The sequence below is a fragment of the Molossus molossus genome, unplaced genomic scaffold, assembly GCF_014108415.1.
Source record: "Molossus molossus isolate mMolMol1 unplaced genomic scaffold, mMolMol1.p scaffold_m16_p_1, whole genome shotgun sequence".
In the NCBI taxonomy this organism is placed as follows: domain Eukaryota; kingdom Metazoa; phylum Chordata; class Mammalia; order Chiroptera; family Molossidae; genus Molossus; species Molossus molossus.
Window position 1 is genome coordinate 203,539,735 of NW_023425344.1, and position 22,460 is coordinate 203,562,194.

The following is a 22,460-nucleotide window of genomic DNA, read 5'->3' on the forward strand; positions in this document are numbered from 1 at the left end:
GGGTAAGATGATGGGTGATTTTTATTTTATTTATTTTATTTTCTAATTCTTAAATCCAAGCATACGCCCAAAAAAGAAAAGAATTATTACAGGACCTGAAACAGAGATGTATATAAATCTTTGAAGCAGAACATGGAGGAAGAGCTAGAAGATTCTCTCTGAAAAATGAAGCTGCAAAATGGGTAACCCTGTCTCAGCTCTGGCTTCGCAGGAGCAGAATTAGAACTGCGGCGATTAGTACACAGAGGGTGCAGACTGTAGGTACCACAATCTCCGTTGCCATCTGCATGTGACTTAACAAAGGCTCTGAAATGGGAGAGAGAACACCACCACAAATGGGAATGTGATCATTTTAGCCAGTGTTGTTTCATCCTGAAAGCGCTAACTGTATTGGAAAATGGCATCACACTTTTTAATAATTCTCACTTGCTATAAAATAAATATTATAAAAAATTATCTGAGGTCTTTGGAAAATATTTCAGAAAACAGGATAAAGAATACCTAAATTTAGTTCTTCCATAGGTACTGTAATAAAGTCTAAATGTGTATTAATACTCATGCTTACATTAATTACTCAGAATATTAGCAGCTATATCCCATGGGTTTTATAATTTTCACGGGGGGGGGGGGGGATTTGTGAAAGAAAAATCCTGAGGAAACATTTCCAGCCTTTCAAAGATGTTATTGTGTATCTTAAGAGGTACAGGAGTATCTATTGAAACATAGTTAACATAGTTAAGCAATAGTCCGGAAGAGTTAAATGTTAAGCATATTTCATGTAAATGAATACAGTAGTGGACATTGATGCAATATCTGCCTCTAGGTTTTGTGTCAGGCACCCTGGTTAGCAAGATAAAAAAGCATAGGCCCTGCTTTTACAGAGTTCATAGGCTCAACAGTAAATTCTCCATCATGTCTGTACATGATCCAAGTTTATTTTAGTTTAATGGAATATACATCCTTAACATTACCTGGTTATTTAGATGTGGGAAGGGGGTAAGCACAGTGATATACTGACCTATAAAAATAGCTAAATTGGTAGGGTTTGGTCTAGCACTTTCCACCTCCCATACCATATTAAAGATGTGTTTGTTAAAACAGGAAGTATATTTCTTATTGCGCTTATATAGAGAGAAAGACAAAATTCAAAGAAATATGTGTGAGCATTTCTTGATGTATAGTTGCATCTTTGTATCTTTGTTATTCTGTATCTCTGAGCTTTTTAGCTCCAATTGCATAAGAAATGATGCCTTCTATGAGCTTAAAATACCCTCTTCTTAAAAGTGAGTGCTTAACAATTACTTGCTGAATGAGTGGATATAATTTTAGTGTTCTTTGACTTCTTTATTTCATTTGGTATAATGGTTGAGTTTTCCCCTCCTTTCACAGAACCCACTATATCAAAACTTATAAATCTGTTAAGTTTACAATATGATTCAGGAAGAATAAGTATAGAGTGGATAAAATATTTCTCTTTATGGTAGGTTTTTAAAATATTATTTTAAATTCTTATAAAATAGAAATTTGAAATTGCTTCAAAATAAAGAAAAAACTTTTTAATCATGTGGTTTTGGAAAATTGACATAGGGTAGATTTTGGTAATGTCGTTATCTGTATAATTAGGTAGTTTATCAAAGGAAAGAATTAAAATATACTCACCTGCAGCAAGCATCTGATTGTTGATTGAGCAAGTTTCCAGGGCATTAAAGTACCAACTTTCCACCTAATAAAAAACCAGTTGGTAATTAATGTTGGTTTTAATCTGCTTGTAGATTAAATTAGTTAACATTTATTGAATACTTATGTGTGTCCTTGTGAGGGGGTCAAAAAGCAGTCTTCATGCTTCAGGAGCTTATAATCTAGTGCTTTTCTAATAATGTGAAATTAGTGAATGCCTGATAGCTATCAGTCACTGCTTCCTTATAGAGTCTCACTGGGGTCACCCTAAAAGAATGTTGGTAAGTAAGTGAAATTAACTTTTTTAGTTATTTTTATTAAGACATTCTAAATTACATTTTCTATTCCCTGTCATTAGGTATAGCAGCATAGAGAGCAAATAGAAAAAATTGTATGTTTCTGAAAATGTTTGATAGGTTTTAAAGGATTATTACATTTAATTATTTTTAATTTCATTTTGAAACCAGTGTATTTGTGTGATTCTGCTGTTTGGTGGGAAAATAAATGAAAAGTATATGGTCATTATACATTTAATTTACTTGACTTTTTATGTATCTTGAAGAACTGGCAATATTTGTTTACATTAAGATACAACATTTAGCCCTGGCTGGTTTGGCTCAGCGGTTAGAGTGTTGCCCCATAAACCAAAGAGTTGTGGGTTTGATTCCAGTCAAGGGTACAAACCTTGGTTGCGGTTGGGTTCCTGGCCCTGGTCAGGGTCATGTGGGAGGCAATCAATGTGTCTGTCTCACATGGATGTTTCCCTCCCTCCCTCCCTCCCTCCCTCCCTCCCTCCCTCCTACTCTACCTGAAGATAAATGGAAAAATGTCCTCGGGTGTGGGTTAAAAAAATTTTTATAAAGATACAACATTTAGAATAACATTTGACTTAAAATCTTTATTGACTAATATAACCTAAAGCAAACAGGACTCCTGAATTATCATAGTCTGCCCTTAATATTCTGCATGGTAGGATTGAATTTTTTTTTTTTTTTTTTCCTAATCCTCACCCGAGGATATTTTTACATTTATCTTTAGATGGAGTGGGAGGGAGGGAGGGAAGGAGAGAGAGAGAGAGAGAGAGAAACATTGATGTGAGAGAGACACATGGATTGGTTGCCATCCGCACAACCCCAACCGGGGCTGGGAACAAACCGCAACCAAGTACATGCCCTTAGTTGGAATCGAACCCGGGACTCTTTGGTCTGTGGGCTGACACTCTTAACTGCTAAGCCAAAGTGGCCAGGGCAGGATTGAATTTTAATGTGTGCTTATCCTGTTCCAAGCAAATGAGCTTGTTCATTTAGGTTGTTCAGGTTAGGGTTAGGGACAAAGGGCCATGCTCCCACATATCCCTGTCCTTTTTCATGGAGGGAAGGGGAGAGGGGTGCTTGCCAAACTCTGTGCACCGCAGCTGCCTAGCTCTTCTAAAATCCAGAGTGAGTAACACAGATAATTAGTCCTACCTCTCTTGGATTGGGAAAGCCATTGGCAGTGATAATCTTCTTATAATATTGAACTGAAGCCTTTGGATACCGCGGCTTATACCTGTTGTTAAATTCGACATAGTAGAATCCATATCTATCTGAGTATCCTTTCTCCCATTCAAACTTATCCAACAGAGACCAAGAAGTATACCCTTTTATGTTAGCACCATCCTTTATAGCTGCAAAGACATTTTATTCCATATTTAATATTTTTCATTTACTTGGAAAAATAATATTGTGAAGATAACCTTAAATGTTTTTATTTTTAAGATTTAGAAACAGTTTTAGTCAACCATGTGTATTATCAAATTTTGTTCAAGTTAAATGGAAAAATATGCGAAAACAGTCTTGGTTTGTATCTCACCTTTTAACATTTCATTTATATATCCTTTAAGGTATTTAATTCTCCACTTGTCACATAATTGAGTACAGTGTAATTTTTGAGATGCTCCATTTTCCATCACATATATAGGAGGATCACCATATTGAGTCTGAAAGTGGGTCATAATAAATATTTTAAAAATTTCAACTTATAGTTGGGTGTCTAAGTCTGAGGTACATATAGACACATGTTCAAGCCTGTCATATTTTAATCGAGTGTGTTTAGTGTTTAGTAAATGCCAGTTCTCACATTTGGTAGGAGGCAAGTTTATATGAAAGAGTATGTTTCTCAGTACATCAGCATCATTGTATAGAAAATGTATTTTAGGTCTTGTTCTTTCCCACATACTCCATTTCAGGAGAGAAGGGGAGCAAAACAACCAACTGTGGGATAAGACTTTTAGCTATAGTTATATATGTTGGCATGGTTACTTATAGTAAGGTCTGTATCTGTTAGCCTCTGAAGTATGAGTAACTGGGTTTGTTTTGTTTTGTTAACTTTAAATGTAAGCATCTGCAACTAAGATCTAAGACCATGAATTCAGGTCTAAAATGCCTTTTACATAGCTAATGTTATAATCACCTGAGCAAAGTTGAGGAGCCTCCTAAATCCCCATGGCACAGAATATAGCCCCTGAGATCCCAGATCAGGCCAGTTTGGATCAGCCAGTTCTACTAAGTCACGATCGTTCTTGTAGCTGGGTCCCTGGCGGGAGGGGTAGTTCCTTTCTGTGATATACCAAGTTGTAAAATGACCTAGTCCTAAGAAATCAGATGTGCCTTTAATGTAGCTCTTTTCCTGGAGTGAGAACATTGGTAACCTCGACATATCCAGGCCTTGCTCTGCACTCTTTCTTCCTATTGAGAGAGAAAAATAGAAGTTAACAAACCTTCTCACATTCATTCTATGTACCAGGGTGATACTGACAAGTTGACATAAAACCTTTTATACAAATCCTGGACTTTGGGATTCATTTGTATGGAAAATGTAACCTTAGTTTTTCAAACGGGAATTTTGATATTTGAATACGATCCAAAAGTTTTTTTGTTTGTTTGTTTGTTTTTTGTTTTTTTATCCTCACCCGAGGACATTTTTCCATTTTTTGTTCAGATAGAGTGGGAGGGAGAGAGAGGAAGAGAGAGAGAGAAACATCGACGTGAAAGGGACACATCGAGTGGATGCCACCCACATGACCAACCAGGGCCAGGGACAAACTGCAACCGAGGTATATGCCCTTAGCGGGAACTGAACCCGGGTCTCTCTGGACCACAGGCTGACTCTCTAACCGTTAAGCCAAACCGGCCAGGGCCGATCCAAAAGTTTTAAAGATTCTATTGCCTCAAAGTAATACTCACATAGATTATTCAGTAAGTGGTATGTGGACAAGTGTTTAGCCATCTTGAAAATAGTAGAGTTGAATTCCTAATTATTCTTCCATCAAAATTTGGTAATTTTGGTTGCCCCAGGAAAGGGAACTGGAAGGCCAGTGAGGGTTTGGGGGACATATGGTCACGTTCATGCATGTTGTCGGGTAAGTTGGCACACCTCTGTGTTGGGAAATTTTAATTGAGTTTTTTAGGTTTGTTCCACTTATTTATGCATTCTTGGTTGCTTCTTATATGTGCCCTTACTAAGGATCGAACCCACAACCTTGGCGTATCGGGATGATCCTCTAACCAACTGAACAACCTGGCCAGGAAAAATTTTGTCCTAACTTTCAAAATTGTAGAAGTAGAGCTTCCAAAATGGCGGCAGAGTGAATGGAAGCTACACAGACCATCTCCCAGGACCAAACTGGAATTACAACTAAAATAAAGACAAATCGACAGGAAAAAGCAACAGAAAAGCAGCTTGTGAGCATCATATAACCAGGGACACTGACTTGATCCTGGTAGGATTGCGGAGGTGCAAGAGGGGGGCTGGGATCCCACAGACAGCAGCGGCCTTAGGTGTGAGCGTACCCTCAGGTTAAACTCCCAAGCAGCTCCACAGTCCAGAGCTGGGACAGACGCTAAAATAGCCACAGCCACTCACCTTGGGCTCCTGCAGAGGGAGGGTGGACTAGACTGGAACTATGTGGGGACACTCAGGATTTGGAGGAGCCTCAGAGCTTTTGATGAGTTGCAGCCATGCAGGATGGTGGCCATCTTACTCCTTCCTAGGGCTCTGGGGAGAGGCAGTAGCCCCTCCCTCAGAGATTCAGCCCCACCCTCGGGAAATCCCCTTATGCTGATCACCTGAAGGAGTTTTTAATGCAAAAAGCTAGAGGATAACTGTACCATTCCTGGGCTAACAACTCTAACCAGGAAAATAAGACTTGACAGTGGTGTTTAACGTGGGTCCTCCCTCGCTCATCCAAATTCAGGAGAGGGAGCCACAAACAGCAGAACACCAACACCCACAGGGAAACATTGGCAGGCTCCAAAGCCCACTGTGATAGCCAAAATGGTGAAACAAAGAAACAAACGCCAAATCAAAGAACAAGAGACCCCTACCAAAGATGAGATAAATGTGGAGCAGTTAAGCAAGTTAACAAATAGAATTCAGAGCCATGATCTTGAGGAAGCTCAACAACATGAGTAAGGATATACAGATTTGAAAATCAACCAATTGGAAATTAAAAACCACTAAGAAGAAATCAAGAATGACATATCAGAAATAAAGAACACATTGGAAGGTTTAAACAGCAGAGTAGAGGAAGCTGAGGACTGGATCAGTGAATTAGAAGACAGGGTAGGAAAAATCAGCCAATCAGAAAACCAAAAGGAAAAAAATGATTAAAGAAACAGGAAGACAGCTTAAGAGAACTGTGGGACAACTGGAAACGTAATAATATTCGCATCATAGGAGTCCCCAAAGAAGAAAATGAGCAAGAGTTAGAGAATATGTTCGAAGAAATGGTGACAGAAAACTTCTTTGGTGAAGGAAGGAGGTATTCAAGTTCAAGAAGCAGAGAGAGCCCCAAGTAAGAACAACCCAAACAGGCCCACACCAAGACACATAGTAATTAAAATGCCAAAAATTAAAGACAAAGAATCCTAAAAGCAGCAAGAGATAAGCAACAGGTTACCTACAAAAGAACCCCCATAAGGCTGTCAGCTGACTACTCAAAAGAAACACTACTGGCCATGAAGGGAATGGCATGAAGTAATCAAGGTTGTGAAAAACAAGGATCTGAATTCAAGACTACTCTACCCAGCAGGGCTGTCACTCAAAATAGACGGTCAAATAAAGAACTTCCCAGGCAAAAAAAAAAAAAGGCTAAGGGAATACATTAGCACCAAACCAGCACTGCAAGAAATGTTAAAAGGACTGCTGTAATTAATAGAAGAAATAGGAAGAAAAATAGAACCAAACTAAACAAAAATGGCAATAAATAAGTACATATCAGTAATCACCTTAAATGTAAATGGACTGAATGCTCCGATAAAAAGACACAGAGTAGCTGATTGGATAAGAAAGCATGACTCATCTATATGTTGTTTACAAGAGACCCACCTCACAACAAAAGACTCACATAGGTTGAAAGTGAAGGGAGGGAAAAACATCCTCCAAGCAAATGGAAAGGGAAAAAAAGCTGGGGTAGCAATACTCATGTCTGATAAAAGAGATTTCAAAATGAAGACCATTTAAAAATCTTCTGGAGGACTTTAAAGGAGAAATCGACAGCAATACAATCATAGCAGGGGACTTCAACACCTCGCTGACACCACTGGATAGATCCTCTAGACAAAAAACTAGCAAGGAAACAGAGACTCTAAATGAAGCACTAGACCAAATGGATTTAATATATATCTACATAGAATTACACCCCAAAACTACAGAATTCACATTCTCAAGTGTACATGGGACCTTCTCAAAGATAGACCACATGATAGGACACAAACTAAATCTCTACAAGTTCAAGAAGATTGAAATCATATCAAGCATCTTCTCAGATCACAATGGCATGAAACTAGAAATCAATTGCAACAAAAACATGCAAAGACATTTAAACACATGGAAGCTAAATAGCATGTTATTGAACAATGAATGGGTTGCTGAGAAGGTCAAGGAAGAAATTTAAAACTTCCTAGAAACCAATGAAAATGAACATACAACACAAAATCTATGGGATGCAGCAAAAGCAGTTCTGAGAGGGAAGTTTATAGCACTACAGGCCTACCTCAAGAAACAAGAAAAATTTCTAATTGACTGTCTAACCTCACAACTTAAAGAATTAGAAAGCAAACAAAAAGAAAATCCCAGAGCAAGTAGAAGGAAGGAAATAGTAAAGATCAGAGCAGAAATAAATGACGTAGAGACCAAAAAAACAATTCAAAGGATGAATGAAACAAAGCCGGTTTTTTGAAAAGATAAACAAGATTGATGGACCCTTTACTACACTCACCAAGAAACAAAGAGAGAGAACCCAAATACACAAAATCAGAAATGAAAGAGAAGTAACAACTGACACCACAGAAATACAAAAGATCGTTAACAACTACTATGGACAATTATATGGCAATAAATTTGAAAATCTCAGTGAAATGGACCAATTTTTAGAAATACACAGTCTCCCAAAACTGAATCGGGAAGAGATAGAAAACTTAAACAGACCAGTAACAACTAAGGACATTGAAGATGTAATCAAGACTCTCCCAGCAAACAAGCCCAGGCCTGGATGGCTTCATGGGGGAGTTTTACCGAACATTCAAAAAAAGAACTAACACCCATTCTCCTCAAACTATTTCAAAAAATTCAAGAAGAAGGATGACTTCCAAACACATTTTATGAGGCCAGCATAATTCTAATTTCAAAACCAGAAAAAGACACTACAAAGAAAGAAAACTACAGGCCAATATTCCTGATGAACATAGACGTCAAAATCCTGAACAAAATACTAACAAATCGGATCCAGCAATACATCAAAAAAATTATTCACCATGACCAAGTGGGATTCATCCCAGGGATGCAGGGCTGGTACAATATTCTCAAATCAATAAATGTGATACACCACATAAACAAAATGAAGAAAAACCACACGATCATATCAATAGATGCTGAAAAAGCATTCAACAAAATCCAGCATCCATTTCTGATAAAAACACTCAGAAATGTGGGAATAGAGGGATCATATCTTGACATAATAAAGGCCATATATAAAAGACCGAAAGCCAACATCATACTCAATGGGCAGAAACTAAAAGCATTTCCCTTAACAGGAACAAGACAGGGATGTCCACTTTTGCCACTCTTATTTAACATAGTACTGGAAGTCTTAGCCACAGCAATCAGACATGAAGAAAAAATAAAAGGGATCCAAATCGGAAAGGAGGACGTGAAACTGTCATTATTTGCAGATGACATGATATTATACATAGATAACCCTAAAGACTGCATCAAAAATTTACTTAATAAATGAATTTGGCAAAGTAGCAGTATACAAAATTAATGTCAAGAAATCGATGGCATTCTTATAGTTCATCACTGGTGTATAAGAATGCAATCGATTTCTTGACATTAATTTTGTATACTGCTACTTTGCCAAATTCATTTATTAAGTAAATCAGTGATGAACTCACAGAAAGAGAAACTGAAAAAACAATCCCGACCTGGCTGGTTTGGCTCAGCAGTTTAGAGTGTCGGCCTGTGGTCCAGATAGACCTGGGTTTGGTTCCTGTTAAGGGCATGTGCCTCGGTTGCAGTTTGTCCCCAGCCCTGGTTGGTTGTGCGGGTGGCAGCCACTCAATGTGTCCCTTTCACATTGATGTTTCTCTCTCTCTCTTCCTCTCTCTCCCTCGCACTCTATCTGAACAAAAAAAAAGTCCTCATGTGAGGATAAAAACAAAAAACAAAATAAAAATCTCATTTACTATCGTGACAAAAAAATTAAGATACCTAGGAATAAACTTAACCAAAGAAGTAAAGGTCCTGTTTGCAGTAAAAAGAAATAGAGGAAGATAGCAAAGAGTGGAAGCACATACCTTGTACATGGATTGGAGTAATTAACATCATTAAAATGTCCACATTACCCAAAGCAATCTATAGATTCAATGCAATCCCCATCAAAATACCAATGACATATTTAACAGAACTAGAACAAATACTTCAAAAGTTCATATGGAACCAAAAAAGACCCCGAATGGCCACAGCAATCTTGAAAAAGAAGGACAAAGTAGTTGGCATCACTATACCAGATATCAGGTTATACTACAAAGCCACTGTAATCCAAACAGCCTGGTACTGGCACAAGAACAGGCATATAGACCAGTGGAACAGAACAGAGAACCCAGAAATGGACCCAAGGCAGTATGCTCAATTAATATTTGACAAAGGTGGCAAGAGCATACAGTGGAGTAAAGACAGTCTCTTTAATAAATGGTGTTGGAAAACTGGACAGCTACATGAAAAAAAAAAAAAAAAGAAAGAAAGAAACTAGACCATCAACTTACATCCTACACGAGAATAAACTGAAAATGGATAAAAGACTTAAATGTGACTCATGAATCCATAAAAATCCTAGAAGAAACTGTAGGCAACAAAATTTCAAAACAGACTGGTACTGGCACAAGAACAGGCATATAGACCAGTGGAACAGAATAAAGAACCCAGAAATGGACCCAAGATACTAGGCTCAATTAATATTTGACAAAGGAGGCAAGAGCATACAATGGAGTAAAGACAGCTTTATTTTTTTTATTTTATTTTTTTTATCCTCACCCGAGCACATTTTTCTAGTTTTTTTTGTTGTTGTTGTTGTTGTTCAAATAGAGTGCGAGGGAGGGGGGGGGGGAGAGAGAGAGAGAGATCAACGTGAAAGGGACATATCGAGTGGTTGCCACCCACCACCCGCACAACCCAAACAGTGCCCGGGACAAACTGCAACCGAGGTATGTGACGTTAGTGAAAACTGAACCCAGGTCTCTCTGGATCACAGGCCGATGCTCTAACCACTGAGCCAAACTAGCCAGGGCAAGACAGCCTCTTTAATGGTGTTGGGAAAATTGGACAGCTACATGCAAAAAAATGAAACTAGAACATCAACTTACACCATACACAAAAATAAACTCAAAATGGATAAAAGACTTAAATGTGACTCATAAATCCATAAAAATTCCAGAAGAAAATTTAGGCAACAAAATTTCGCAAATCATACACAGCAGAATTTTCACTCATACATCACCCAAGTCAACAGAAACAGGAAGAAATGAACACATGGGACTACATCAAACTCAAAAGCTTCTGCACAGCAAAAGAAACAACCATCAAAATGGCAAGGCATCCTACTGTATGGGAGAACATCATTGCCAATGATACATCAAATAAGGGGTTAATTTCCAAAATATATAGAGTACTCATACAACTCAACAAAAGGAAGACAAAGAACCCAATTAAAAAATTGGCAGAGCAGCTGAATAGACACCTCTCCAAACAGGACATACAAATGACCAAGAGACATATGAAGAAATGCTCAACATCATTAATCATCAGAGAGATGAAAATTAAAACAACAATGTGGTATCACCTCACACCTGTCAGAATGGCCACCATCAACAAATCATCAAACAACAAGTGTTGGTGAGGGTGTGGAGAAAAGGGGACTCTAGTACACTGCTGGTGGGAATACAGACTGATGCAGCCACTATGGAAAACAATATGGTGCTACCTCAAAAAATTAATAATTGAACTTCCATTTGACCCAGTGATCCCACTTCTAGGAATTTACCCTAAGAAGCCTGAAACACCAATCGGAAGAATATATGTACCCCCATGTTCGTAGCAGCACTATTTACAATAGCTAAGATCTGGAAACAGCCCAAGTGTCCATCAGTAGACGAATGGATAAAAAAGTGGTGGTACATATACACAATGGAGTACTATGCAGTTATAAGAAAGAAACATCCTTTATCCTTTGAGATGACGGACCTGGAAAGTATTATCCTAAGTCAAACAAGCCAAGCAGAAAAAGACAAATACCACATGATCTCACTTACTTGTGGAATATAATGAACATAACAGTCTGAGGAATAGGGTAGACCCAGAGACGTGGAAGTAGGGTACAGACTGACAACCCTCAGAAGAGGGGGTTTGGGGGGAGGGAAGAGATAAACCACAGAACTTACATGCATGTACACATAACCAATGGACATGGATAACAAAGCTGGGGATGGGGAGGAGGGTGTCAATGGGGTAAAAAAGGAGAAACATCTGTAACAAAAATAAAATTAAAAAGAAAAAAAATTGTAGAAGTAAATGTCCATTCACTGATCAGTTACAAATCTGTTTATCCTGTTTTATTCACATATGTAAAAGGATGTATGTACAAGGATTTTTATTGTAGATTGAGTAGCATTAGGTTAGAAACAGTCTAAGTGTCTATCAGGAGAGACTAGTTGAATAAATGATGGGTTATATCCATTTAGTAGTACAGTGTTGCAGCCATTAGAATGAATGAGGCAGTACTTTTACACCAGCATGGAAAGAATGCCAAGATACATGTTTAAATGAAACAAAGATGCAGAGTATTGCCTCTAGTAACAAGTATAACAAGTACCTCCTAGCAGCAGTGCTTTTTCTCACCTGTGTGTAGTCCAGGCCTGGAAATGTGCTGCCCCCTGGGGAGGATTAGAGCATTTGGGGAGAGGGAAATGGAGAGACAGAAGCTTGACTTTTCACTTTGTACTATCTTGTACTTTACAAAATTTGAAATAGCCCGGTCGGTGTGACTCAGTGGTTGAGTGCCAACCCATGCACCAAGTGGTTGCCGGTTTGATTCCCGGTCAGGGCACACGCCCAGGTTGTGGGCCCAATCCCCAGCAGGAGGCGGCCAGTCGATGTTCTCTCACATCGATGTTTCTATCTCTCCCTCTCCCTCTCTCTAGAAATCAATAAAGAAAACAATTAAAAATAAATAAAAATTTTGAAACAGCCCTGGCCGGGTAGCTGAGCATCACCCCAATATGCCAAGGTTGTGGGTTTGAACTCCAGTCAGGGAACATACAAGATACAACCAATGAATTTTCTTTCAGTAACTTCAGAAAAACCACAAGTTATTGCCACTGTACTATCTTAATACAATAGCCAGTCACCACATGTGGCTATTGGAATATGGCTAGTGTGACTGCATCTGTAAATTCAGTTACACTGAAGGACTAAATTTTTTATTTTAATTTTAATAGACAAATGGCTATAGACTGTCATTGAATAGCACAGATATACGTGTTATATATATATATGATGTGTATATATATATATCATTATCTGTGTGTATATGTAGATATATATGGATATATACACACATACATACATTATTCATAACATTTTCATCATCACCAAAAATTCTGTTGGTCAGCACTGGTGTAGAATTACTTTTGTTCATATATTTATTGTGAATAAAAGGGTGCTTGAGATGCCTGGAAGTAATTTGTGAACAAGGTTTCAAGAAGATGCTTTCACTACTAAAGAAAATATTAACTGCTCAGAGGATCGTTCTTTCTGCATTGTATAGAGGAAAAATTCAACCCAGCTTCCACTTGCGTTATCACAGAGTTGAAGTTAGTGGAGTCTGGGATGATTGGCCTTAAGCCCAAGAACTGCTTTATGGCAAATCATCAGTTTGGCTTTTAGTGCAATCCTGTTGTGGCTCCTGCTATGGCCTCTGAGTTCCTGAGAGAGAGAATGCACCATGTGAATGATGGGATGGGCCTGCAGGAACATGGGCACTGTCTGGTCATGAGGGTTTTTTCCTTGTGCGTCTTGAGGAAATCATTCCCAGGATTTTGAGTGTATGTGTATAGACATGTCACAGAACTGATTTTTAGAGATTATTTTGTCTAATCCTTCATTTTCAGATGATAAAACTGACACCCAGTGAGGTGAAGCACCTTGTCCAATCACTCACTGGTGAGTGGCAGAGTTGGAATTAGATAAGTCTAATAAATGGTGCATTAGAAAGGGAAGGTTTTGATATGTTGAGAGTTCTCAAACATTGAGGATAGCTTTGTTGCGTGAGATCTTTACTTATTTCAGTGCCATTCTTGTTTCCTTCAGTGGGGTGTGGGCTGATATCTCTAAATCATGCAGAAATAATACATTTGGATTCCTGCCCAGTAGTCCCATGTCTGTCTTCCTTGCTCTCTTCCACGTGCCATATCCTTTATGGGAGTCCTGGCCCCTAGCCTCTGAGGTCCTAGTCCTGGTGATCTAGGGCATTCCATGACTTGTGGTTCTGTCCCTCAAGGCATGAAGGAAAGACAGCTTTGGGTGGAAGCTGTTTCCTGGGAAGGTTTTCCTTGTTTAATCTTTACCTGAGGATACTTTTCCATTTATCTTTAGATAGAGTGGAAGGGAGGGAAGGAGGGAGAGAGAAAGAAACATCGATGTGAGAGGGTACACATCAACTGGTTGCCTCCCGCACGACCCCAACCAAGGCCAGGGACGAACCGCAACCGAGGTACGTGCCCTTGACCGGAATCGAACCTGGGACTCCTTGGTCCACAGGCCAACACTAACCGCTGAGCCAAACCAGCTAGGGCAGCTCTTCTTGTTCTTAAAAACAGGTATGACAAGTCTATTTCCTTTTTTCTGCCCCTGGGTATTGATGTGTAAAGATGTGATGTCTGGAGCTGCTGCAGCCATCCTGTGGCCATATAGAGCAGTCGATGTTGCCAGAGTGAGTCCTCAAAGACATCCATGAGGGTTGGATTAACCTACCCCTGGATCATGCTTTTCTGGACTCAGGTGAGATGATAAATTCTCTACTTTTCAGTGACTTTAGTTTTCTGTTATTTGGTACTTAAAAGCATCCAAACTGATATAGCCTTGTGAGCTGTCCCTGTCTTTATTCTCTTCTCTGACACTGCAAACCGGAGCTTGGAAAGTATTTCTCAAGTGACAGAAAGAACTGGCAATAAAACTGCCACTGCCCATGACTGTGTCTTTGATTTCTCTCTCCTGCTCCACTGCAGTTGAAATGCAGTGGAATGGGGAGGAAAAGATAGGACAGCAGAACACAAAAGAAAGCAGCACAGAGAATTGCTAAAATTTTCCCCTGGGTTTTGAACTTCTTGGGATTTGTTTAGATCACACACACACTCTCCCTCCCCCTCCCTCTCCCCTAATTCAAATAACCAGTTCTCAGTTCTTTGGGGGCTAGGTTATCCCTTCAATACCTCACCCAAACTCAGTATGTCCTTCTACCCGCCCCCTCCCCTTGCCTTTTGGTCATTTCACCTGAGTTCAGTACTGTTGCTGTGCATCTGGAGTCAATGCGGGGAAAAGGGGGACATTTGTAATACTTCAACAATAAATAATTAAAATTTAAAATATATAAAAATTGGTCTTGGCTCACCGATACGCTCCTTCATGACTTGGGGATAGTCACCAGCATAAATGGGGTTGGCAAACCAGCCCAGGCAGAATTGTAGGTATCTCTCAGCAGCTTCTATGTCCTTGGGATTACTAATGTCCACTGGTTCCCCCCAGTTGCAGTTTAATGAAATCCCCACCATCCCTTAAAGGAAAAGGAGGAAGAAGGGGTGGCGGTTAGGAATGACACCACTTCTTTGGGCACTTGTCTATTAGCACACGTGTGGTGATGAAGCTCACCTTGCTGCTTGCTGCGCCATGTGTTGTTGTAAGAATGCCAGGCTTGGGCATGGGCCTGAAACAGAAAAGAATTCGTCAGAGGGGTCTGACCCATCCATTTCTCTCCTTCCTTTCAGTGTGAGGTGGCCTTTCCTTCCTAATTCTAGAGATCCAGTTGGAGTCCTATTATTTTCATGAGTCTAGCCTTGATTATCCCAATCCATAGTCTCCCATCCTCTGACCTCCAGAGGCACTTATTTTCTTTGTATGATAGAGGACAGTTGGCCTAAATCTTGCATAAACACATAAATCACCACTTTGTATTTTTATTTCTAAGATTTTTGCTAAAGCTTCTTACGTTACTGGTTTTCCTCTGGAATAACTAAGCAGTACTTTTCCCATAATGAGCTCATGAAGCTAGGAAAATACCAAGCATCTGGAACAACCTTGAGAAATGGGATTCAAAATGCACCAACTTAGCTTCTCTTCATATTCTCTACCAGTGACCCACTGATGTCTTCAGAGCTCTGCCCTTTCAATATTCACAGTTTGAGAAATCATAAGCCAAATGTAGAAAGAAGAAGTTCTCTAGTCAACATGAATTTGAGGGTCTGGTATGTCACCCAGTGGTCCCTTGCCTTCCTGCTTGATCAGATTGTCCACCTTCTGCTCAGAGTCCACTGGGGCCTCCCGTCATGTCTCACATTCCTGTTCTCTAGTCATTGTCATCGGTGCCTTCAATATGTCCTGTAATGTGACCCAATTCCCTTCCTTCCTTCTCAAGCCTTTCTGGTAGCCTTGTAACCATGTTGAATCACCTTCAGCATATCTGAATGTCTCCACTTCCGTGTTCTAACTGAGCGTGGTCGTCCTGAAGACCACTTCCCCTGCAGCTCTTTCAGCAGAGCCCGCCCCCCTCCCCCCACACACACACCTTAGGGTAGTGTCTGTATTGCTTCATTGCTGCTTTTAGACCATTTCTCCTTCCTTCTTCAAAAACCTAGGTCTTGTCCATGCTATCAGAGGAGTGCTCTTAACTTCTTACTACTGTCCTTCACCAACCTCCAGTTACTTCTGCTCCTTCACTGAAGGTTTTAGACCCCAGTTCACAGTCATTCCCATTCCTGTCGCCATTCCACACAAGACTGTTTAGACCTGTAGGTGGCAAGTTTTCACATGCACGTGCTCTATCCCTTGGCTGGATTATAAGCCCTGGAGAGCAGCCAGTGCACACTATCTCAGCCCAGTCGCCAGCAGAGCGCTGGGTGACACCCTTGTCAGTCCTGATGGAAGGAAAGGGTGAAAGTGCTGTGGGATGGGCTGGTTCTGAGGTGGGGTGGCAGAAGACTGAGCTCAGGCTCGGACCTCTGGGGCCTGCTGAGCTGACACGGGCTCGTCCCTCAACACTGAACCCAGACTTCCCTCCAGAAGGATCCACCTCACCTTAATGATGTGGTGTGCAGCCTGGTACAAGCCTGTGCCGTGGAGCTTCAGGCCTGGCGCGTGGTGGCCCGTCTCATAGCCTTTTTCTGCCATTGTCTACAGGGATGGCAAGTGGGGACCAAAGGACCCGTGAGAAGTGGCAGGGTACACTCTGGCCTGGGAAGTGGGTTTTCTCACCTGGAGAGGGGCCCTGCTTACCCGAGGATCACTGAAAGTGACCCAGTGCTTCACCCGGTCCCCAAAGGCCTCAAAGCACAGATTGGCGTAATCACTGAAGTAGTTGGTCATGCTCACATTCTGCCACCCGCCATACTTGACCTGGAGCAGCTGTGAGCAGAGGAGTGGAGAGAGAAGCAGGTGCCCCAAGGGGCTGTCTTCAGAAAAGACTTTTGGAGCTGATTGGCCAAGAGTGTGGGAGGAAAATGGGTGATTACAGCTGCAGAGGATGTCTGGAGGAGAGGGGAGCAAAGATGCAGGACACTGAGCATTAAGAATTGAAGACGGTGGCAGTGATGAACCATGAAACATGTAAATGTGAAGATGAACTGTGTGACATACCTTATACAAACAAGACGAAGCAGAGAAAGTTTAAGATTCATGCTTAAAAGGAATTTGACTGCATATTTAAGAAAATTTGCCAGGGGAAAGAGGAGCCATCATGGGGAAAGAATCTTGAATATAAATTCTGAAGAAATAAGATACTGGGCACGAAAGCTCTGATTAGGATGGTGAGGGCCGCACAGATGTCAGGAGACTCAGAGAAGCCTCTGTGAGAGTGGGCTCTGCTTTCTTCAGCAGAAGGCTCTCTCTCGTCCAAAGGCATCTGATCACAAGGGCAGGTTTTCCCAAGACTCATCATTCCATCAATATTACCTCCCAAGCTCTCCTTGGGTTTGATAGGATGCTAAAGGGGTAGGTAAGTGAAGGCAATCAACCAAGGAAGAAGCTGGGTGGTGGTTTCCAGCCCCAGCTGATAGGCCTCTGGTGACTTACCTTCCCACAGAACAAACCCCATTCACCTTAGGTCAGCAGTTGAGGCCTTCCAAGTCACCCCTCCCATCTCTATCCTTTCCCTCCAGCCTACTCCCCAAACTCTAACTGAATCACTTGCCCAGCCCCTCCCTGCCTCCTTGCCTTGCTCCCTCTAGCCAGTACACCCCTTCCTCCCACCTAATGCCCCAACCTTTCAAAGTGCTGATCAGACTCCATCTTCTAACACCTCCCTGAAGCCATGTCTCTATCCTCTGATTTCCTGCCACCCTGTATCACAGAGAGTTACATTCATGGCTCCTCTCCTGGCTAGGCTCTGATCTCTGTGTGGCCTTGTTGAATGAATAAAAGAAAATCAGTCGAATAGTGATGTCTAACGGTGTTCTGAAGCATGTCAAGATTTCACGGAAACTGCTTGGGGAGAAGGTGGGCTCATACATGAGCACATATGGTGCTGGCTCAAACAAACGGGGAAAAAGGCTAAACAAACTTAATTATACTATGTCATCAGGTCTGGCTCAAAAGATGTTTTTTTTCTTTGTAGTTTGATTTGTTGTTTTTAGGACAGATGTTCTGGAAAGCATCAACATCCACACTTATCACATTACAGACATCAGTCAAAACAGGGTGACTTCCCTGCCATGGGTGAGTCAGAGAGATTCCTTCTTCACTCCTTCCCATCTTTGTGTCCAGACCCCAGTCTTTGCCTCCACTTGGCTACTGCAGGTCCCCGGCTCAGGCTTCCTCCTGCTGAGCTGAACTCCCCTCTGAGCCTGGATAGCCCTCACCTGTGGGAGATCCCAGTGGTGCAGGGTCACGATGGGGGTGATGTTGCTCTCCAGAAGGGCATCAATGAAGTCGCTGTAGAATTTGATTCCCTTCTCATTCACCTGGTCACCTGAGGATGCGAGAAAAGGGAGCTTGATAGAAAGGACCATGGCCTCAGCCTTCTGAAATGCAGCATTCATAGGCCCAAATGTGTCTCAGCCCACCAGCACTTGAGCCTCAGAGGGGTGGGATAGATACTCCTGGGAGCCCAACTATCTGCAGAGCCTCTGAGAGCTGCTGCCAGAAGAAACCATGTCTGTGGTCTCCCTCCCCAGGTCTCTGTGGTGACATGGCCTGAAGAGGCCACACTCAGGCTGGGGAGGGGCTGCCCTAGCTTACCTCGGACACCAGTGGGTAGGAGCCGGGGCCAAGACAGGGAGAATCGGTAGTGGTTCACGTGCAGCTCCCTCAGCAGAATGATGTCCTCCTGTGCAGATAGGGCAGGAGGCAGGTCAGGGTCACCTGGGGCCCAGGGGTGGGCAGGTAGGAGTCACACTGGGGGACTCAGGCCAAAGCTTTCTCATGTCCATGCACCTAGTGGGTGAGGAAGCAGCTATTTCCTAATTTATACAATAGGTCTGATACCATATGCCCTGCTTCCTCCTGGGGATAGAGCCAAATAAAATGCAGGATACGGGATGCTTTGAGAAAGCCATCAGGGTATTCTTAATAAACTTGGGTGAAGAGCCCTGGCTGGTTTGACTCAGTGGTTAGAGCATCAGCCTGTGGTCCAAAGAGTCGAGGGTTGGATTTCTGGTCAAGGGTAAGTGCTTTGGTTGCAGATTCCATCCCCAGCCCTGTCTGGGTCTCTGGGTCGTGTGTCTCTCTCACATTGATGTTTCTTTCTCTCTCTTTCTCGCTCTCTCCTCTCTTCCTTCCCTCCCTCCCACTTTGTCTTAAAATCAATGGAAAAATATCCTCAGGTGAGAATTATAAATAAATAAGTTAATTAATTAATTAACAAATTTGGGTGCTGAATTCCCCAGTTAATCCAGAGAGGAAAAGTGGGTGGTGAGCAGAGGGATTGGGGATGAGCTCCCTCCACAGGGGCCAATTTACATGCAGGGATCAGAGATTCAGGTCACCGTGGCCTAAAGGCCCTGGGCCATCGCATCGGCCCTTTGGCTGCCCATCACTTGGGCGCCCCACCAAAGCCTTGGCTCAGGTAGGTCTGCTTTCCTTTCCTCTTACATTTACCTTCCCCACCCGGCTCACACCTCCAGTCCCCAGCCCCCACTGGCCCCATCCCCTTTGGTGGGGAGTGTTTAGCAGAGCACTGGGTTGACATTGTCCCTTGGGCTTCCAGTCACTGCTCACCTCTCAGCTAGCTACATACTCAACTCCCGCCCCCCAACACACGTGCGCGCGCGCGCGCACGTCCTTCACTCACCTGGACCTTGTAGTAGCCATCACAGGCCACATCTGCTGTCTCATCCCCAAGCACCTTCCCCTTCCCGCTGTGCGTGAAGGCATCCCAGATGCTGGGCCCTTTTCCATCCTGGTCCCAGGAGCCTTCCGTCTGCAAGGCGGAACTGCCCACACCCCAGGAGAATCCTGCAAGTAGAGATCCCAAGCTGGGCTCTGGGTGCTCCCACTCCCTGTGCAGAGCTGGGACTATGGGCTATGCCTCCCAAGCCACATGGCAAGCCTGCTCCCCAACAGCCTGCCCTGTCTCTCTAGGAGTGGGAGGAGCATGTGGGATGGGATGGGGAAAGACAATAAAAACATTTTTTTGCACAATGTTAGCTCTGATAACATACTATCTGTATATCCTTAAACAAATCTGTTAGGAACTTCTTTTATTTTAGAACAACTACATGGAGTTATTTTCCACATTCTATCTATCAGGAAGCTAAAACACTAAACTCCTTGGCGAGCCAGTCAAGGTGGGCAAGCCAACAGACAGACGGACATACCAACAGAGGAATGGACATACCAAGCGGGAAGGTTCCGTAGTAGAAGGAGGTCTCCTCTGGGGACTCCTTCCTGGTGGCCCCCAGCCTGGATACCAGAAGTAGCACCCACCAAAGGGTGACAAATGGCACTGGCTTCATGGCACCTGGCCCTGTCCCATTCCTGGAAAAACACACCTGGCAGATGTAGGCCTGTGTGCCCAGGGCTGGGGGGCCAGACTTCACCTTGAGGCAAAGGCCAGGAGGGAGGACGACAGGATGGGAGGAGGTGGGGCATTTTTTCTAGAGAAGTGTGGGCTCTGCTGGGACCCGGCAGTAGAGTCTGAGGCTGAGCACCAGATATAATTCCTGTGTGAAACTAAAGAGATGAACCCTGGGCTTGGGGAGCTCTGGGTCTGATGGTGAAGGCTCTGAATCAAGCCCACTCCCTGTGTGATAGGGGACACTCAACCCATTCTGTCTGAGAGACCCCAATCTAATGGGTAAACCACTTCTGCCATAGCTCCAGTCTGATGGGAAGAGTGGGAAATCACAGAACCACTGCAGCACCCCCACCTACACACTGGTACGTGCAGAGGGATAGACCCCCCCACCCCCAGCTGGGGATTGTGAGCAGGGTCACCATCCTGGGGCCTCCAGTCCTGAGGGTCAGGGCAATTCCCTCCCACTCGGATCCCTTCTCCGATGCCAGCCTAGCCAGCTTACCTAGGATTGTTCCTGGTCCCAGACACTCCAGAGCAATACTTGGTGGCCACAGGGCTCTCAGACTGGCCCCTAGGGCTTATGCTGCCCCCTGACAGCAGAGCCCACAGTCCTGCCGAAGGCTCTGGTTGGGGGCGTGGTCAGTGGCCTAACCCCAGTACAAAGAGCTCCAATAGCCCCATTCAGTGGGGTGGGTAGGAATGCTGAGCTGGCCAGTAGTGCCTGAGTCAGCAGCTGGACAGCTTGGCCCTGGGTCCAGGGGAATCCAGTCAGCCCCTTCCCAGGGCAGTAGAAGGGCAGTGACCCAGTCCCCCTGACCCTTTCTGAGCCACACTTTAGCTTGCTAAGCTTAAGGTAGGGGTATCGGAGTCGGGGTCAGCATGTGTGGGTATCTCTCTCTCTGTTTACCTCTCCCTGCTGCAGGAGAGAATGCACTGTAGAAGGTAAAGTTGGTTTTTCCACCTTGCCTTCCCCTCATTTATTCCTTCACACACACACATTCAACCAGTACTGCCTGCTAGAAGACAGCTTCACTGGAGGTTCAGCACCTCCTTCTCCCTACCCTGGCTGCCCAGGTCTCCCAATGGACCTTACTCCATGGTAGTGCCCTCCTCCTCCCTACTCTCACCCCCTCTTGCAGCTCCCTTCACCTCACTTACCCTCCATTCTTCTTGCCTTTAGCTGAATGAACCCTCATTGTGGCTCTCTCAACTGGGAGGGGTTTACTTCTTTGTAGTTGGTTGTTTTCTATTCATCCTTCAGCTCTTCTATGGGCAGCAGCACCTCCTCCAGGAAGCCTTCCTTGACCCACCCACCCCCAAGCCAGGTTAGGTGCTGCAGGTTTGCCCCTCCAGACCTGCACTGCCATGTCTACTGTTTATGTATCTGTGCCCCCTGCCCACTTGTAGGCTCCTGGGAGGCAGGGCGTGCCTGCCTTGCTCACCCAGCATTCCCAGCACCAGCACTTAGTTGGCACTCAGTCATGTGAGTTGACTCTAAACAACACAATAATTATCCTAAAAATGGCTAACACTTATTGGGTACTTCCTGTTTTCACATATATTAATTCATTCAATCCTCCCAGCACACCCTGCAGCAGAAGCAGCAGAAGCCTTGGTGGGGGGAGGGTGTGGACTTCCTGGCCCCCAGCAAGAACAGGATTGTACCACTGTGCAGACAGAAGCAGCCCCTCTGGGCCTGACGCCAGCCTGGAGGTGGCCCTGCTCTGAGGCTGGTACCACTACTGGACCCATTCTGAGCTCCTCCAGGCCTTGCCACCCTGGCAATTGTCCAGAAATTTGCTGAGGGGGTCCTTGGGGGCAGGGGCCTGGATTGCTTTCCCTCCGGCTTCCCTCCACCCCGACTCCAGGGGCCCAGCTAGGGGATGGAGCTGGCTCTCTTGGCCTTCCACTGCCAAAGACTGGTAAGGGATTAAGGCTTTCTCCTCCTAGGCTCTAAGGCTCCCCAGGC

General features: G+C 43.4%; 2 protein-coding genes across 4 annotated transcripts in view; one reads left to right on the forward strand and one right to left on the reverse strand.

Moving 5' to 3' along the window:
* The window catches only part of ZWILCH (zwilch kinetochore protein), a 38,927-nt gene extending 38,512 nt beyond the window's left edge, over window positions 1-415 (forward strand). Inside the window, exon 19 of one of the 3 annotated variants that reach the window (XM_036266524.1) lies at window positions 61-415. The gene's annotated coding sequence lies outside the window, so the exon portion shown is untranslated. The remainder of the gene's footprint in view (window positions 1-60) is intronic. The other 2 variants (XM_036266533.1, XM_036266542.1) reach the window with 2 other exon arrangements.
* LCTL (lactase like) lies at window positions 194-21,115 on the reverse strand. The gene is made up of 14 exons (XM_036266559.1): window positions 20,994-21,115; window positions 20,312-20,451; window positions 19,766-19,929; window positions 18,715-18,802; window positions 18,336-18,445; window positions 16,756-16,884; window positions 16,558-16,653; window positions 15,136-15,190; window positions 14,879-15,040; window positions 4,129-4,403; window positions 3,529-3,655; window positions 3,144-3,343; window positions 1,660-1,723; window positions 194-306 (listed from the first exon to the last, which is right to left on the reverse strand). Exons 2-14 carry the CDS (start codon window positions 20,427-20,429, stop codon window positions 194-196), a joined length of 1,701 nt encoding a protein of 566 aa, XP_036122452.1. The 5' UTR covers window positions 20,430-20,451; window positions 20,994-21,115.
* Window positions 21,116-22,460: the final 1,345 nt, after the last annotated feature.

Bases quoted from the DNA above. Each gene is read 5' to 3' on its own strand.
- LCTL (XM_036266559.1), bottom strand. From the start codon at position 20,429: ATGAAGCCAGTGCCATTTGTCACCCTTTGGTGGGTGCTACTTCTGGTA. The intron at 18,446-18,714 runs GTAAGCTAGGGC...TCGCATCCTCAG, and splicing joins CCTACCCACTGGTGTCCGAG to GTGACCAGGTGAATGAGAAG. The intron at 15,191-16,557 runs GTGAGGTGGATC...TTTCTGTTTCAG, and splicing joins CTGCACACCACATCATTAAG to GCCCATGCCCAAGCCTGGCA.